Source organism: Bufo gargarizans, unplaced genomic scaffold (assembly GCF_014858855.1).
Source record: "Bufo gargarizans isolate SCDJY-AF-19 unplaced genomic scaffold, ASM1485885v1 original_scaffold_2222_pilon, whole genome shotgun sequence".
NCBI classification, from domain to species: domain Eukaryota; kingdom Metazoa; phylum Chordata; class Amphibia; order Anura; family Bufonidae; genus Bufo; species Bufo gargarizans.
Genome location: NW_025334698.1, coordinates 12747 through 30163, shown reverse-complemented (window position 1 = coordinate 30163; position 17417 = coordinate 12747). Strand labels below are relative to the sequence as shown.

Genomic DNA, 17417 nt, shown 5'->3' with positions numbered 1-17417 from the left:
TAGCATGTTACTATTCTGGAGTGCACATGTCATATAGTGTCATACTTAGCGGATGTTACTAATGCATTGAGTCACGGCGCTGGGCAAGGTCACTACCACCTACCTGTGGATGGAGAAGAGCGAGCAATCGAGGTAGACTCCGACTGGGTGGAAGAGCTGGCTGTCGAAGAGGATGATTCTCAGGCTGAAGATTCTGTAAGTGTAATGAATTTAACTACTGTGGTTGGTATGGTATTAAAGCGTTTTTGTAACGTGATTACTAGAGAGGGATAAAATGGATTGACTGAACTCATGATTCTTCATCCTGGCATTTGACCTTGGGATTGAGTGACGGAATTATAGTACCGTATATTTCGCTTTAAGACACACCTGATGATAAGACGCAAACCTGGTTTAAGAGGAGGAAAATAAGAAAAAAATTTTTTTCATCAGATCTCATATAAAATCCTCAGATCAGACCCCCATAACTATCTGGACATCAGATCAGGCCCCCATAACAGGACATCAGCCCTTCATGTCAGACCTCAGATTAGTCCACCTTGTCAGACCCTTCATGTCAGACCTCAGATCAGCCCACCTTGGCAGCCCACCTTGGCAGCCCACCTTGGCAGCCCACCTTGGCAGCCCTCAGATCAGCCCACCTTGGCAGACCTCAGATCAGCCCACAAATCAGATTAAAATAAAAAACTCCCCTCACCTATCCTGCTCTGCGGCTCCTCTCCACCTCCGGCAGAAGTCACGCTTCCCGACCTGCGCTGCTCTGTCACCTGACAAACTCTTGCGGCGCTTCGCTCCCAGCACCTAATGGATACTATTCACTTTATAAGACGCACGGCCATTTTCCCTTCTGGACTAAATATATATATATGCTCTGGACTAAAGTGAGCATATAAAATATTGACTTCTGGATGTATATTTTAACCTAGGATGAAGATTCGCTTTGTAACAAGCTCTGTACATTCACAATCACTCAGAAAGAATTCATGAATCAGCACTGGTGAGTCTGATATTCCCTATGATGTATTATTGACATGAACATATAAATGTTTCTGCATGTCATTATGTCTCCCAGTAGATCTTAAAGGAGTACTCCTAACTTGGAAATTTCTGGCATATATATAAATATAGGGTATGCCATAAATGTTTGACAGGTGCAGGTAGAGATTCGACCTACATCTGTGTGGAAAATATAAACCCTCCAACCTGCTTCTTTTGACGGCTGCATCCAGGTGGAGAATGAATGAAGCGGTGGCTGCCTGTGTGTGCGCCTCTCTCCATTCTCTGCTCTGGGAGTTATGGAAACAGTCAAGCAAGCGTGGGGTGTTTCCATTTCTTAGCAGGAGATTAGTCATGTAGTGAGCAGCTGTGCTAATGCAAAGTTTATATTTCTCAGGTATCACTGTCACACCTGTAAGATGGTGGATGGGGTCGGTGTATGCACAGTCTGTGCCAAGGTCTGCCATAAGGACCATGAAATTTCTTACGCAAAGTATGGCTCTTTTTTCTGTGATTGTGGAGCTAAGGAAGATGGCAGCTGTATGGTGAGTCCGTGTCTCCACTATTCACTGTGTTACCAGTGTCTGTATATCTGATACTTCATGTTAATTTCTTTTTCTTTCTATAAATTTAAATTTTTTATAGTATGTCCACTTTCTGGGGGTAGATTTATCAAAACTGGTGCAAAGTATACTGACTTAGTTGCCCCTAGCAACCAACAAAATTAAAAGGTTATTCCCATCTCAGACTTTGAGGGCATATTGCTAGGATATGCACCAAATGTCTGATAGCTGCGGGTCCCACCCATGAATTTCTATGGGACTGCTGAAAATAGCCGACCGCTGCCTCGGCTATTTCCGTAAGCCCCATAGAAGTAAATGAAGGGGGGCTGTGCATGTGCAGTGTGCCCTCCTGCACTTTGCGGGCTCTGTTCTAAGGATAGATTCAGGTCCACACCTATCAGACATTGGGGGCATATCCAAGCCATAAGCTCCCAATTTCCAAGATGAGAATGCCCCTTTGAACCGTTAATTTTCCAAAGGAGCTCTGAAAAAGAAAGGTGGGGTCTGTTTTGTTGCGGTGGGCAATTAAAGGGGATTTCCCATCACAGACAATGGGGGCCTATCGCTAGGACTTCTGGGACCCACACCTACGCCGAGAAAGGAGCTGGGAAAGGTGGTGGAGGGCGCACTGCACATGCGCAGCTGTACTCCATTTGTTTCTATGGGGCAGCCGGCTATTTCCGTTGGCACAATAGAAATTAATGGGAGCAGTGGCTGCGCAATTGCGGTGCGCTCCCATTCACTTGTATGTGGAAAGCGCCTAGGGTCCTCCAGCCACCACTCTCCCAGTTCCGTTCTCGGCGTAGGTGCAGCACCCGCACCGATCAGACAATGGGGGCATATCCTAGCGATATTCCCACATTGTCTGTGATGGGAATACCCCTTTAAGTCAGTTTACTTTGCAACAGTTTTGATAAATCTCCCTCAATATGCTGCAAATACTCCTTTAGCCAAATGTCTTGATGAAATGCAGTTACAGTTGCAGTTACAATTTGCATACTCTTAACCCTACTCCTTTTAGGCCTTGGTTAAAAGAACCCCAAGCAGTGGCATAGGATCCACTATGAAAGAATCGGCCTTCCAGAGTGAACCTCGTCTGCCAGAAAGTGCTATCAGACACCCTGGCTCTTCCCTCACAGACAAGGGGAAAGTGACAATCAGTGACGGAAAAGGGGACGATGAGAAACCAAAAAGGAGCAGCTTGTGCCGTAACATTGAGGGCTGCCGAGAAGAGCTGGTGTGTCAGGTAAGTGGAATTTCACACAACTTGTCACATATCCCTAGCGGTGTCGAGGCCAGCGTATGGAATTAAAACGTCCATCACAGTTCTGTCCTATATGAACATCTGTCTTTTGCAGGCCAATGTTTCGTTTGCACCATTGATTCTGGATATGTTAAACTTCTTAATGAGCTCCATACGGAATAACTTCCAGCAGGCCTCTGCGGTGGGGAGCAGTAGTCGAGCTCAGCAGGCCCTGGACCAGCTGCACTCTCTGGAGAAAAGTGTGGAAATGACCGACCAGCTCATGGTAAGCAAAATAGTCGTTCATATTGACAGAGTGACCGAGATGTAGTGAGATCCACAAGTCCATTGTATGCTGGTTTTTGTTTACCGCAGGTCCCTACTTTGGGCTCGCAGGAAGGAGCATTTGAGAATGTGAGAATGAATTATAGCGGCGATCAGGGCCAAACCATCCGACAGCTGATCAGCGCTCACGTGTTGCGTAGAGTTGCCATGTGCGTGCTATCCTCTCCTCACGGCAGGAGGCAACATTTGGCCGTCAGCCATGAAAAGGGAAAGGTGAGCCCCAGTATTTATTTTACATGAGTGAACTTAGGGCTCTTTCACACTTGCGTTCTTGTCTTCCGGCATAGAGTTCCGTCGTCGGGGCTCTATGCCGGAAGAATACTGATCAGGATTATCCTAATGCATTCTGAATGGACAGTCCGTCCTTCAGGATGCATCAGGATGTCTTCCGTTCCGGTACGGAACGTTTTTTGGCCGCAGCAAATAGCGCAGCATGCTGCGCTTTTTGCTCCGGCCAAAAATCCGGAACACTTGCCGCAAGGCCGGATCCGGAATGAATGCCCATTGAAAGGCATTCATCCGGATCCGGCCTTAAGCTAAACGTCGTTTCGGCGCATTGCCGGATGCGACGTTTAGCTTTTTCTCAATGGTTACCATGGCTGCCGGGACGCTAAAGTCCTGGCAGCCATGGTAAAGTGTAGTGGGGAGCGGGGAGCAGCATACTTACCATCCGTGCGGCTCCCGGGGCGCTCCAGAGTGACGTCAGGGCGCCCCAAGCGCATGGATCATGTGATCGCATGGATCACATGATCCATGCGCATGGGGCGCTCTGACGTCATTCTGGAGCGCCCCGGGAGCCGCACGGACTGTAAGTATACCGCTCCCCCACTCCCCGCTCCTACTATGGCAACCAGGACTTTAATAGCGTCCTGGGTGCCATAGTAACACTGAAAGCATTTTGAAGACGGATCAGTCTTCAAATGCTTTCAGTACACTTGCGTTATTCCGGATCCGGCGTGTAAATCCGGCAAGTGGAGTACACGCCGTATCCGGACAACGCAAGTGTGAAAGAGGCCTGAGGGCAGTAGCTGGAGATGTTGGCAATGTAAAGGGTATCGCTGTGTCAGAAAGTGAACTACAACTAGATGTAGGTGAAAGGGCTTACTTTCAATTACATCGTTTAGCACTTCTAATATACTTTTGTGTTTCAATCCTTCAACGTTTCTGCCCTCCTGTAAAGAGAAAGTCACAGATGCCACACGTTCCACAGCTAAGAGGTCCTATGCCTTTACATTGATACACTATAACAAACCCTCAGGATAGGAGAGATTATTGCTGCTTTGTGTTAGGGCTCAGAGAGTATTGTCTACACCAGGCATCCTCAAACTGCGGCCCTCCATCTGTTGCAAAACTACAACTCCCAGCATGCTCGAACAGCCTACAGCAGGGCATTGTGGGAGTTGTAGTTTTAGAACAGCTGGAGGGCCGCAGTTTGAGGATGCCTGATCTACACTGATTACTTGTAGCAAACTCTCAGCTGTGAGTATAGGTCTGTTCAGGTTGCTGTGGATTTCTCCCAGGCCTACCTTCTTGTAGATGTCCTCTTGTTCCAGTAGGGCTGTAAACAATCCAGCAGATACTTCATAATAATTTCCTCAATGTATTTATTTCTGTAAAGTCTCATGGATATATTACTCTTTCTTACTGCAGATCACAGTGTTACAACTCTCAGCCCTACTGAAACAGGCAGATTCCAGCAAGAGGAAGCTCACCTTGACACGTCTGGCCTCCGCACCAGTCCCATTCACTGTTCTCAGCCTCACTGGAAACCCATGCAAAGAGGATTATCTGGCTGTGTGTGGACTGAAGGTTAGTTTTCTCGACCACATGGATAGTATTACAATCATTGACGCAATAATGTGTTCGTTACCATTTCCTCTGCCTCTTATTACCTCCTAGGACTGTCATGTCTTGACATTCAGCAGCTCAGGATCGGTTTCTGATCACTTAGTCCTTCATCCCCAACTCGCCACCGGCAACTTCATCATCAAAGCGGTCTGGCTACCCGGCTCCCAGACTGAGCTGGCCATTGTTACTGCTGATTTTGTCAAGGTTAGTAAAACCGGGGGGGTCGTGGTAGTGGACCTTGTTGTGCCGAGGATTTGGTTGTTGAAGTTGTGATTTCTCGCCCAATTCCTTGGGGGACACAGGAACTCTTGGGTATAGCTTATCTCCATAGGAGGCGTGACACTAAGTAAAAGACTGTTAAGCCCCTCCTCCAGCAGCTATACCCTCAGCCTGGAGAGAGAGACTTCCAGTTTTTTGCTTAGTGTCAAGGAGGCAAGACACTCTCTGCACTGCAGAGTTGTCTTGTGAAGACTTAGAGTTTTTAATTTTTTTATTTTTACTTTTTTTCACTTGGATTTTTCCACAGGGACAACAGAGTCGCAGTAGACTTCTCTGTTTTCCCGGGGTTGAGCTGCACCAGGGCCGGTTATCCGCCCTGCTGCCTCCCCCACAGAAGAAAAGGAGGACCAGGGCAGCTCATGCTCCCCTGTATCCCGCCAGCACTGGGTCGCCCACCTGCAAGCCCCTCTCCAGCTACTGTCACTCTGTGCCAGTGGCTGAAGGGGCGTCCCAGCTGGATGGACTAGAGGGTGAAGACGTCGCAGGTGAGGTGGCTAGTGCAGCCGTTCCGCTCCCCTCCCCCTCCCCCCCTCCCTCTCTCCCCTCTCCGGAGGGTTTGGTGCTCCTCTCTGACTCCCCTTTACTGATGGCCTTGTTGCAGGCGCGATTCGGCGGCCGGGCGCCCTGCTTTGTCTGGAGCGGCGCGGCGGCGATGATTCATGGGGGAGACTTGTTTGAGGGCGGCCGGGTATGCGACCGCTGTGCCGTTGCATGGCAGGACGCCGACTCCCGGCCCTCCTCCTTGGGCTCCTACCTTGCTTCCGCTCGGCGGGGGCCATTCGGGGGTCCTGTGATGGTGGAGCGCGGGTTTTGAATCGCGCGCGCGATAATTTTTTCGGCGGGGGGCGGAGTTTCTGACCGGCCAGCGCTGGCTTGATCTTCATTCAGAGGCCGCACGACTTTCTTCCCGCGCCTCTTTAGTCCCGCCCACTCTCGTGCCGGCGTGCTTCTGGGAGCTCACTGCAGGACGGACCGTTGCTCTGATTGCACACCGCCGCTCTTCTGCTGCTGCAGCTTCCTTCTGTGACCTGGTAGGACTGTTGACCCTTCCTCACTGTAGCCCCCTGGCCTGGACTCGGGTTTTTTTCTTTGCTTCTACCAACATGTCTGACCCCTTAGTGCCAGTGGGACCTTGGTACCATACCTGCACCGCATGTAAGGTGCCCTTTCCTCAAGGGCAGTCTGCAAAGCGAGCAATGCGGATCAAAGACCCATCGCAGGGTCCGCCATCTGTTGTGTCACCCCCTGGCCTCTTGGATCCCCCTGACTGGGCTAGATCCCTCTCCCAGGCTGTGGTTAGTCTCACTAGCGTTGTGGGCCGACTTGCAGATGCGTTGCCCTTGTCGCAGCCGGATGATTCCCCTGCTGGGCCCTCCGGGTCCGCTGTCCTGGCCGACCCGTCTGAGTCTCTCTCTGCAGGCGATTCCTCTAGAGCCCGCCAATCCCAGAAGCGGCCTAGGGTGGATCACCGGTCATCCTCGGATGCCTCGGTATCCCCCCCAAGGGTGCGTTCTCAGTCGGGCCCTTCCTCCTTGCAGGATTTGCCCTCTGAGGGGGAGCTGGTTGATTCCGATTGGGATATGGATTCGGCGCTGCCTTCAAAGCTGGCTTCTGCTGTGGGCCACCTTATAAACAGTATCCGTGATACCTTTAAAATTCGCGATGATCCTCCTGATCCTGAGAAAACCAGTGTTTCCTTCTTTCGCCAGAAACAGGCTTCGGCGGTTTTTCCCCTCCATGCTGACTTTTCGTCAGTGGTTTCTAAGGCCTGGGCCCGTCCTGATGCACGGTTTACCCCGCCAAAAAAGTTGGATGTTTGTTATCCGTTTCCGGCGGATTGCATCACAAACTGGGCGTCTCCTCCCAAGGTCGACCCCCCTGTGGCCCGTTTGTCCAAGAGCACGGCTATTCCCGTCGCAGATGGTTCTTCATTACAATCCACTGAAGACCGCCGTGTAGAGACCCTTACAAAGGGTATCTTTTCGGCCTCCGGATCCGCACTTCGGCCAGTCTTTGCTTCCGCTTGGGCGGGTAAAGCGGTTTCAGAATGGGCATCTCAGCTGGATCTGGAGCTTGAATCTGACGTCCCTATTCAAGACCTCCGTGCCCTGACTCAACTTATAGTTCAGGCTGGAAAATTTGTATGCGAAGCATCCCTGGATGCAGGAGCTCTTATTGCCCGTTCATCTGCTCTGGCCGTGTCGGCTAGGAGAGAGCTTTGGTTAAAGGTTTGGTCGGCGGACGCCGCGTCTAAGCGGTCTCTTACTAGCCTTCCTTTCTCTGGTGCTCGTTTGTTCGGAACCCGTTTGGATGAAATCATTTCGGAAGCCACGGGGGGGAAGAGTACTCATCTTCCCCAATCCAAAGCTAGGAGCTCCACTCGTGGTCGTCCCTCGTTCCCCCGTTTCAGGTCTTCTCGTAGGGCTTCCGCTCCTCGCTCCGCTTCTGGTCCGTCCACTAATCCTGTCCAGGACAGGCGTAAGAAACCCTTTTTTCGGACCCAGCCCTCCTGGCGCAAATCTCAACCTGCTCGCGCTCCCGCGACCAAGCAGCCCCCCGCCTGAAGGTGCGCCCCCACCCACCCGGGTGGGGGGACGTCTCCTCCTGTTCAGGGACTTCTGGCAGGCGCACGTCTCCGACGCCTGGGCTCTCGAGGTTGTGTCTTCCGGATACAAACTCGAGCTTGCGTCCCTTCCCCCAGTTCGGTTCTTTCGCTCTCGGGTTCCCCGGGATTCCCGAGGGGCGGCCGATTTCTTTGCTGCCGTTCAGATTCTTCTAGACAAAGGGGTCATCATCCCGGTTCCCATGGGAGACAGGTTCAAGGGGTTCTATTCGAACCTTTTTGTGGTCCCCAAGAAGGAGGGTTCGGTGCGACCCATTCTGGATCTGAAACGACTGAACCGCTTCCTTCGTCTTCAGCGGTTCCGGATGGAGTCGCTCAGGTCGGTGGTGGCCTCTCTGGAACAGGGGGAGTTCCTGGCCTCCATCGACATCCAGGACGCCTACCTTCACATTCCAATCGCACGGTGTCATCAGTGCTTTCTGCGTTTTGCAGTGGGGTCCGAACACTACCAGTTCGTTGCCCTTCCCTTCGGGCTGGCGACGGCCCCTCGTGTTTTCACGAAGATCCTGGCCCCGGTCCTCGCCTTACTTCGTTCCAGGGGAGTTTTTCTGCTTCCATATCTGGACGATCTCCTGATCAAGGCGCCTTCTCTGTCACTGACTTCAGCCAGCGTGGATCTCTCGCTGCAGACCTTGCGCCAGTTTGGTTGGGTTATCAACCTACCCAAATCCTCTCTGGTTCCCTCCCGGCAATTGGTCTTTCTGGGGATGCTGCTGGATACCGATTCAGCGGTGGTTCGTCTTCCGTTGGAGAAGCGCCTGCTCCTCCATCGGTCGGTTCGGAGCCTTCTGTCCCACCGCCGTCCTTCTTTCCGGTTCAGCATGCGGGTCCTGGGTCAGATGGTGTCCTGCTTCGAGGCGATTCCTTACGCGCAGTACCACTCCCGCACCTTTCAGACGGCCATTCTGTCCGCTTGGGACAAGTCCCAGGAGAGTCTGGATCGGCATTTTCCCCTTTCCCCCCAGGTTCGTTCCTCTCTCCTCTGGTGGCTGCGGACCCCTCTTCAGGGGAAGTCCTTCCTGCCAATGACTTGGCTGGTGATTACCACCGATGCCAGTCTGCGGGGGTGGGGGGGAGTGTTTCCTCCCCGGTCCGTCCAGGGCACTTGGTCTCCGTCGGAGTCCAGACTGCCGATCAATGTTCTGGAGCTGAGAGCCATTCTTTTCTCGCTCCGACACTGGACTTCGTTGCTGCAGGGTCGCCCTGTTCGGGTCCAGTCGGACAATGCCACGGCTGTGGCGTACATAAATCACCAGGGGGGCACTCGCAGCGCGGCGGCGATGAGGGAAGTGTCTCTGATCCTTCGCTGGGCGGAGGTTCATGTTCCGGCCCTTTCGGCCGTATACATTCCGGGGGTGGACAATTGGGCGGCGGATTTCCTCAGTCGGACGACGATCGACCCGGGGGAGTGGTCTCTGCACCCCGACGTCTTCGAGTCTCTTTGTCTCCGTTGGGGTCGTCCGGACGTGGATCTCATGGCCTCCAGATTCAACTACAAACTTCCCATCTACGTGGCCAGGGCCAAAGATCCGGACGCTTACGGCGCGGACGCGCTCGTCCTCCCCTGGACGGAGTTTTCGCTCCTCTACGTGTTTCCGCCCCTGCCTCTTCTTCCGCGGGTCCTTCGGAAGATTGCGGCGGAGGGCACGCCAGCTATCCTGATCGCCCCGGACTGGCCGCGTCGTCCGTGGTACGCCGACCTTATGTTGCTTCTGGCAGACGCTCCCTTGCCTCTGCCTCTCAGAGAGGACCTCCTCTCTCAGGGGCCGATCTTCCACCAGCATTTAGGGTCGCTACGTTTGACGGCGTGGCTATTGAAACCGCGGTCCTGACGCGGCGGGGGTTTTCGGCTGACGTGGTCCGTACCATGATTCGTGCACGAAAACCGGCCTCGGCCAGGATTTATTATCGTACCTGGCGGGCCTATTTGGTTTTCTGTGAGGCCTTGGGGACTCCCCCTCTGAGGTTTTCCCTTCCTACGGTTTTATCCTTTTTGCAGTCTGGTCTGGCTCTGGGCTTGGGTCTCAGTACCCTGAAGGGTCAGATTTCGGCTCTTTCGGTCCTTTTTCAGCGTCCGCTGGCTCCGCTCGGTCCGGTTAAGACCTTTCTTCAGGGGGTTGCTCACTGTGCTCCCCCCTATCGCCCTCCTGTTCCTGCTTGGGATCTCAACATTGTGTTGGCGGCTCTCCAATCTTCCCCTTTCGAGCCTCTGCGCAAGGTTTCCCCTCGCTTGTTGTCTTGCAAGGTTTTCTTTCTCGTCGCTATCACGTCCCTTCGGCGTGTGTCTGAGTTGGCGGCTCTTTCTTGCGTGGAGCCCTTCTTGGTTTTTCACCAGGACAAGGTGGTTCTCCGTCCTGTTCCGGAATTTCTTCCGAAGGTGGTGTCCGCCTTTCACCTGAATGAGGATATTGTCCTTCCTTCTCTGTGTCCGGCCCCGTCGCATCCCCGGGAGCGGGAGCTTCACCGTCTGGATGTTGTTCGGGCTCTCAGGATCTACCTGGATGTGACCAGACCCTTTCGGCGTACGGATTCTCTGTTTGTGGTTCCGGAGGGTCCGCGCAGGGGACTGGCGGCGTCTAAGGTGGTTGTTGCCCGCTTTCTCAAGATGGCTATCATTGAGGCTTACCGTGCTCGGGGCAGGGATCCGCCCTTTGGTGTTACCGCTCATTCTACCAGAGCGGTCGGGGCTTCCTGGGCTCAGCGTAATCGTGCCTCGGCTGAACAGCTGTGCAAGGCGGCCACCTGGTCTTCTTTGCACACGTTCACCAAGTTTTACAGGGTGAACACTTATGCCTCGGCGGATGCTGCTTTGGGCCGCTTGGTCTTGCAGGCGGCGGTGCCTTGATGTTTACGGTGCCTGGTTCGCGTTTGATTGTGGTCCCTCCCTGTTTGTGGACTGCTTTTGAACGTCCCAAGAGTTCCTGTGTCCCCCAAGGAATTGGGCGAGAAAACGAGATTTTTGTATAACTTACCAGTAAAATCTCTTTCTCGCTCTTCCTTGGGGGACACAGCGCCCGCCCATTGTTTTTTTGTTGGCCTTCGGGTGTTTTTTTCTGGCTTGTTGGTATTGGTTTTGGTTACTCCTTGCCTTTGTCTTGCACTACTTGGGCACATAACTGGAAGTCTCTCTCTCCAGGCTGAGGGTATAGCTGCTGGAGGAGGGGCTTAACAGTCTTTTACTTAGTGTCACGCCTCCTATGGAGATAAGCTATACCCAAGAGTTCCTGTGTCCCCCAAGGAAGAGCGAGAAAGAGATTTTACTGGTAAGTTATACAAAAATCTCGTTTTTATCTTTTCTCCAGGTTTATGATCTGTCAACAGATGCCCTCAGCCCCACCTTCTACTTCTTACTGCCCAGCTCGAAGATTAGAGATGTCACATTCCTGTTTAATGAAGAAGGGAAGAACATTATAGTGATCATGTCATCTGCCGGCTACGTGTACACTCAGCTGATGGAGGAGTCCAGTAGTGCTATGCATGGTCCGTTTTATGTTACCAATGTTCTGGAAGTCTCTCATGAAGACTTAAAGGTTTGTGAATTGTGTGGTGTGTGATGAATCTCTCATAAAGCACAATACATTGGTATTATCTCACATTTGCTTTCTGCTGCCGTTTCTCTTACAGGACAGTAATGGGCAGGTCGCGGGCGGAGGTGTATCTGTTTATTACTCGCACGTGCTCCAGATGCTTTTCTTCAGTTATTGCCAAGGCAAATCCTTTGCTGCCACCATTAACCGATCTTTACTGGAGATAATCCTGCTTTTCCCTATCAACATTAAGAGGTGAGATGAAACTACAGATGGCCTGTATTTCTTCCCTATCAGTCAGGCCGGTAATTGGGAGGCTCCCACAAAGTTTATGCTTCATTCTCACACTGCTTCTCCAAAATCACATATGGCTGATTCTGAGATCCGGGAATAAAATAGGCTTGACAAAGGTTAAGTGCATAAAAAGTTTGATAACATACATAAAAGATATATACAAAAGATAACCTAACATACAGAGTAAAGTAACTGTCACCTAGACCTGGAGCGAATGAGCGCGCTCCCCATTGTCCGGTTACCCAACATGGCGTCTGGCCAACACCCATGTGATACAAAGAGAAATAGTAGTCACAAGACACATCCTACCCTGATGATGTCCTCAGTGGAGCTAACCTATCTGTTATATGCCTAGATGTTTTCTAGCTCCTCCTAAAGGTCGTCAGTGTTCAGTATGCATGTACAGTTAGTTCAGACCCTTGGAACGTGCCCTGGAACCGCTAACCCAACTACATTACAAGGAATATCACTACACTAAAAGGATAGGGAAAGAAGCACCAAAAGTAAATCTTCCCACACACTGGTGCAACATTTGTCTATGCAAAGCTGTAACTCTGGAGCATAATAGTTTTTATTCTCATTAAATTCCATCCTCCATTATATTAAACAGTTCCAACGGAGGAAGCAAGACCTCGCCAGCACTTTGTCAGTGGTCTGAAGTCATGAACCATCCCGGATTAGTATGCTGTGTCCAGCAGACTACAGGAGTTCCTCTAGTGGTCATGATCAAACCAGACAGCTTCCTCATCCAGGAGATTAAGACGCTGCCAGCAAAAGCGAAAGTAAGTGTTAATCAAAAGTCCGCAACCTGCAGGAGGTGAGACCGTTACGATGCACAGTATGCATGTCCAGCATTGGTAAATGTTAAGCATCTCATACTTTACCCTGGCAGCTTGTTCAATGGCCCCCGGATGTCCATCTATGGTCTTTGTCAATATCGTACACCTGTGGTTATCCTGTCCGTAGGAAGGAGGATACCCACGTGAACGCTTTCTGCATTCTCATCTGCTCATGCTCTGAATAGTTACTTACTTCATCCAGAGCATGCCTCGATACAGACAGCAGGACCTCCTGTAACTCTGCATGTGCTGGACACATTCAGTTCCTGTTGTGCCTGCGTAGAGGTGAACAATTGAGAAAGCAGTCAAATGGGTAAATGAGTAGAGTGCTGCCATCTTGTTTCCTATGGACATGTAACAGCAACGCTGTTGAAGTAGCCCGTACATTGGCATCCAGGGGCATTTTAATGCACCTCTGCAGTAACGTTTGAGGAGCATTACAGTTTATTGAGCCACAACTAACCGTTCAGGTTGCACCTCCCCCTCCCAGAAGTAGCAAGGGCTAAAAATATGGCTACCAGCCCAAAACGTCATGCATTGTCCATACTGTAAAGTAGGGATCGACCGATTATCGGATTTACCGATATTATCGGCCGATATTCAGGATTTCTCGCCCAATTCCTTGGGGGACACAGGAACTCTTGGGTATAGCTTATCTCCATAGGAGGCGTGACACTAAGTAAAAGACTGTTAAGCCCCTCCTCCAGCAGCTATACCCTCAGCCTGGAGAGAGAGACTTCCAGTTTTTTGCTTAGTGTCAAGGAGGCAAGACACTCTCTGCACTGCAGAGTTGTCTTGTGAAGACTTAGAGTTTTTAATTTTTTTATTTTTACTTTTTTTCACTTGGATTTTTCCACAGGGACAACAGAGTCGCAGTAGACTTCTCTGTTTTCCCGGGGTTGAGCTGCACCAGGGCCGGTTATCCGCCCTGCTGCCTCCCCCACAGAAGAAAAGGAGGATCAGGGCAGCTCATGCTCCCCTGTATCCCGCCAGCTCTGGGTCGCCCACCTGCAAGCCCCTCTCCAGCTACTGTCACTCTGTGCCAGTGGCTGAAGGGGCGTCCCAGCTGGATGGACTAGAGGGTGAAGACGTCGCAGGTGAGGTGGCTAGTGCAGCCGTTCCGCTCCCCTCCCCCTCCCCCCCCTCCCTCTCTCCCCTCTCCGGAGGGTTCGGTGCTCCTCTCTGACTCCCCTTTACTGATGGCCTTGTTGCAGGCGCGATTCGGCGGCCGGGCGCCCTGCTTTGTCTGGAGCGGCGCGGCGGCAATGATTCATGGGGGAGACTTGTTTAAGGGCGGCCGGGTATGCGACCGCTGTGCCGTTGCATGGCAGGACGCCGGCTCCCGGCCCTCCTCCTTGGGCTCCTACCTTGCTTCCGCTCGGCGGGGGCCATTCGGGGGTCCTGTGATGGTGGAGCGCGGGTTTTGAATCGCGCGCGCGCGCGCGATAATTTTTTCGGCGGGGGGCGGAGTTTCGGATCTTCATTCAGAGGCCGCACGACTTTCTTCCCGCGCCTCTTTAGTCCCGCCCACTCTCGTGCCGGCGTGCTTCTGGGAGCTCACTGCAGGACGGACCGTTGCTCTGATTGCACACCGCCGCTCTTCTGCTGCTGCAGCTTCCTTCTGTGACCTGGTAGGACTGTTGACCCTTCCTCACTGTAGCCCCCTGGCCTGGACTCGGGTTTTTTTCTTTGCTTCTACCAACATGTCTGACCCCTTAGTGCCAGTGGGACCTTGGTACCATACCTGCACCGCATGTAAGGCGCCCTTTCCTCAAGGGCAGTCTGATCCGCATTGCTCGCTTTGCAAAGACCCATCGCAGGGTCCGCCATCTGTTGTGTCACCCCCTGGCCTCTTGGATCCCCCTGACTGGGCTAGATCCCTCTCCCAGGCTGTGGTTAGTCTCACTAGCGTTGTGGGCCGACTTGCAGATGCGTTGCCCTTGTCGCAGCCGGATGATTCCCCTGCTGGGCCCTCCGGGTCCGCTGTCCTGGCCGACCCGTCTGAGTCTCTCTCTGCAGGCGATTCCTCTAGAGCCCGCCAATCCCAGAAGCGGCCTAGGGTGGATCACCGGTCATCCTCGGATGCCTCGGTATCCCCCCCAAGGGTGCGTTCTCAGTCGGGCCCTTCCTCCTTGCAGGATTTGCCCTCTGAGGGGGAGCTGGTTGATTCCGATTGGGATATGGATTCGGCGCTGCCTTCGAAGCTGGCTTCTGCTGTGGGCCACCTTATAAACAGTATCCGTGATACCTTTAAAATTCGCGATGATCCTCCTGATCCTGAGAAAACCAGTGTTTCCTTCTTTCGCCAGAAACAGGCTTCGGCGGTTTTTCCCCTCCATGCTGACTTTTCGTCAGTGGTTTCTAAGGCCTGGGCCCGTCCTGATGCACGGTTTACCCCGCCAAAAAAGTTGGATGTTTGTTATCCGTTTCCGGCGGATTGCATCACAAACTGGGCGTCTCCTCCCAAGGTCGACCCCCCTGTGGCCCGTTTGTCCAAGAGCACGGCTATTCCCGTCGCAGATGGTTCTTCATTACAATCCACTGAAGACCGCCGTGTAGAGACCCTTACAAAGGGTATCTTTTCGGCCTCCGGATCCGCACTTCGGCCAGTCTTTGCTTCCGCTTGGGCGGGTAAAGCGGTTTCAGAATGGGCATCTCAGCTGGATCTGGAGCTTGAATCTGACGTCCCTATTCAAGACCTCCGTGCCCTGACTCAACTTATAGTTCAGGCTGGAAAATTTGTATGCGAAGCATCCCTGGATGCAGGAGCTCTTATTGCCCGTTCATCTGCTCTGGCCGTGTCGGCTAGGAGAGAGCTTTGGTTAAAGGTTTGGTCGGCGGACGCCGCGTCTAAGCGGTCTCTTACTAGCCTTCCTTTCTCTGGTGCTCGTTTGTTCGGAACCCGTTTGGATGAAATCATTTCGGAAGCCACGGGGGGGAAGAGTACTCATCTTCCCCAATCCAAAGCTAGGAGCTCCACTCGTGGTCGTCCCTCGTTCCCCCGTTTCAGGTCTTCTCGTAGGGCTTCCGCTCCTCGCTCCGCTTCTGGTCCGTCCACTAATCCTGTCCAGGACAGGCGTAAGAAACCCTTTTTTCGGACCCAGCCCTCCTGGCGCAAATCTCAACCTGCTCGCGCTCCCGCGACCAAGCAGCCCCCCGCCTGAAGGTGCGCCCCCACCCACCCGGGTGGGGGGACGTCTCCTCCTGTTCAGGGACTTCTGGCAGGCGCACGTCTCCGACGCCTGGGCTCTCGAGGTTGTGTCTTCCGGATACAAACTCGAGCTTGCGTCCCTTCCCCCAGTTCGGTTCTTTCGCTCTCGGGTTCCCCGGGATTCCCGAGGGGCGGCCGATTTCTTTGCTGCCGTTCAGATTCTTCTAGACAAAGGGGTCATCATCCCGGTTCCCATGGGAGACAGGTTCAAGGGGTTCTATTCGAACCTTTTTGTGGTCCCCAAGAAGGAGGGTTCGGTGCGACCCATTCTGGATCTGAAACGACTGAACCGCTTCCTTCGTCTTCAGCGGTTCCGGATGGAGTCGCTCAGGTCGGTGGTGGCCTCTCTGGAACAGGGGGAGTTCCTGGCCTCCATCGACATCCAGGACGCCTACCTTCACATTCCAATCGCACGGTGTCATCAGTGCTTTCTGCGTTTTGCAGTGGGGTCCGAACACTACCAGTTCGTTGCCCTTCCCTTCGGGCTGGCGACGGCCCCTCGTGTTTTCACGAAGATCCTGGCCCCGGTCCTCGCCTTACTTCGTTCCAGGGGAGTTTTTCTGCTTCCATATCTGGACGATCTCCTGATCAAGGCGCCTTCTCTGTCACTGACTTCAGCCAGCGTGGATCTCTCGCTGCAGACCTTGCGCCAGTTTGGTTGGGTTATCAACCTACCCAAATCCTCTCTGGTTCCCTCCCAGCAATTGGTCTTTCTGGGGATGCTGCTGGATACCGATTCAGCGGTGGTTCGTCTTCCGTTGGAGAAGCGCCTGCTCCTCCATCGGTCGGTTCGGAGCCTTCTGTCCCACCGCCGTCCTTCTTTCCGGTTCAGCATGCGGGTCCTGGGTCAGATGGTGTCCTGCTTCGAGGCGATTCCTTACGCGCAGTACCACTCCCGCACCTTTCAGACGGCCATTCTGTCCGCTTGGGACAAGTCCCAGGAGAGTCTGGATCGGCATTTTCCCCTTTCCCCCCAGGTTCGTTCCTCTCTCCTCTGGTGGCTGCGGACCCCTCTTCAGGGGAAGTCCTTCCTGCCAATGACTTGGCTGGTGATTACCACCGATGCCAGTCTGCGGGGGTGGGGGGGAGTGTTTCCTCCCCGGTCCGTCCAGGGCACTTGGTCTCCGTCGGAGTCCAGACTGCCGATCAATGTTCTGGAGCTGAGAGCCATTCTTTTCTCGCTCCGACACTGGACTTCGTTGCTGCAGGGTCGCCCTGTTCGAGTCCAGTCGGACAATGCCACGGCTGTGGCGTACATAAATCACCAGGGGGGCACTCGCAGCGCGGCGGCGATGAGGGAAGTGTCTCTGATCCTTCGCTGGGCGGAGGTTCATGTTCCGGCCCTTTCGGCCGTATACATTCCGGGGGTGGACAATTGGGCGGCGGATTTCCTCAGTCGGACGACGATCGACCCGGGGGAGTGGTCTCTGCACCCCGACGTCTTCGAGTCTCTTTGTCTCCGTTGGGGTCGTCCGGACGTGGATCTCATGGCCTCCAGATTCAACTACAAACTTCCCATCTACGTGGCCAGGGCCAAAGATCCGGACGCTTACGGCGCGGACGCGCTCGTCCTCCCCTGGACGGAGTTTTCGCTCCTCTACGTGTTTCCGCCCCTGCCTCTTCTTCCGCGGGTCCTTCGGAAGATTGCG

General features: G+C 53.2%; 1 protein-coding gene across 1 annotated transcript in view; it reads left to right on the top strand.

The window, feature by feature from the left end:
• The window catches only part of LOC122924091 (E3 ubiquitin-protein ligase UBR4-like), a gene marked incomplete at its 3' end in the record, with an annotated part of 69677 nt that overhangs the window by 39535 nt on the left and 12725 nt on the right, over positions 1–17417 (top strand). Inside the window, exons 34-44 of the mRNA XM_044275014.1 lie at positions 4–195; positions 927–997; positions 1394–1541; positions 2581–2805; positions 2918–3088; positions 3178–3360; positions 4798–4956; positions 5047–5199; positions 11200–11427; positions 11522–11679; positions 12329–12500. Of these exons, the coding sequence (XP_044130949.1) occupies positions 4–195; positions 927–997; positions 1394–1541; positions 2581–2805; positions 2918–3088; positions 3178–3360; positions 4798–4956; positions 5047–5199; positions 11200–11427; positions 11522–11679; positions 12329–12500 (1860 nt within the window). The remainder of the gene's footprint in view (positions 1–3; positions 196–926; positions 998–1393; positions 1542–2580; positions 2806–2917; positions 3089–3177; positions 3361–4797; positions 4957–5046; positions 5200–11199; positions 11428–11521; positions 11680–12328; positions 12501–17417) is intronic.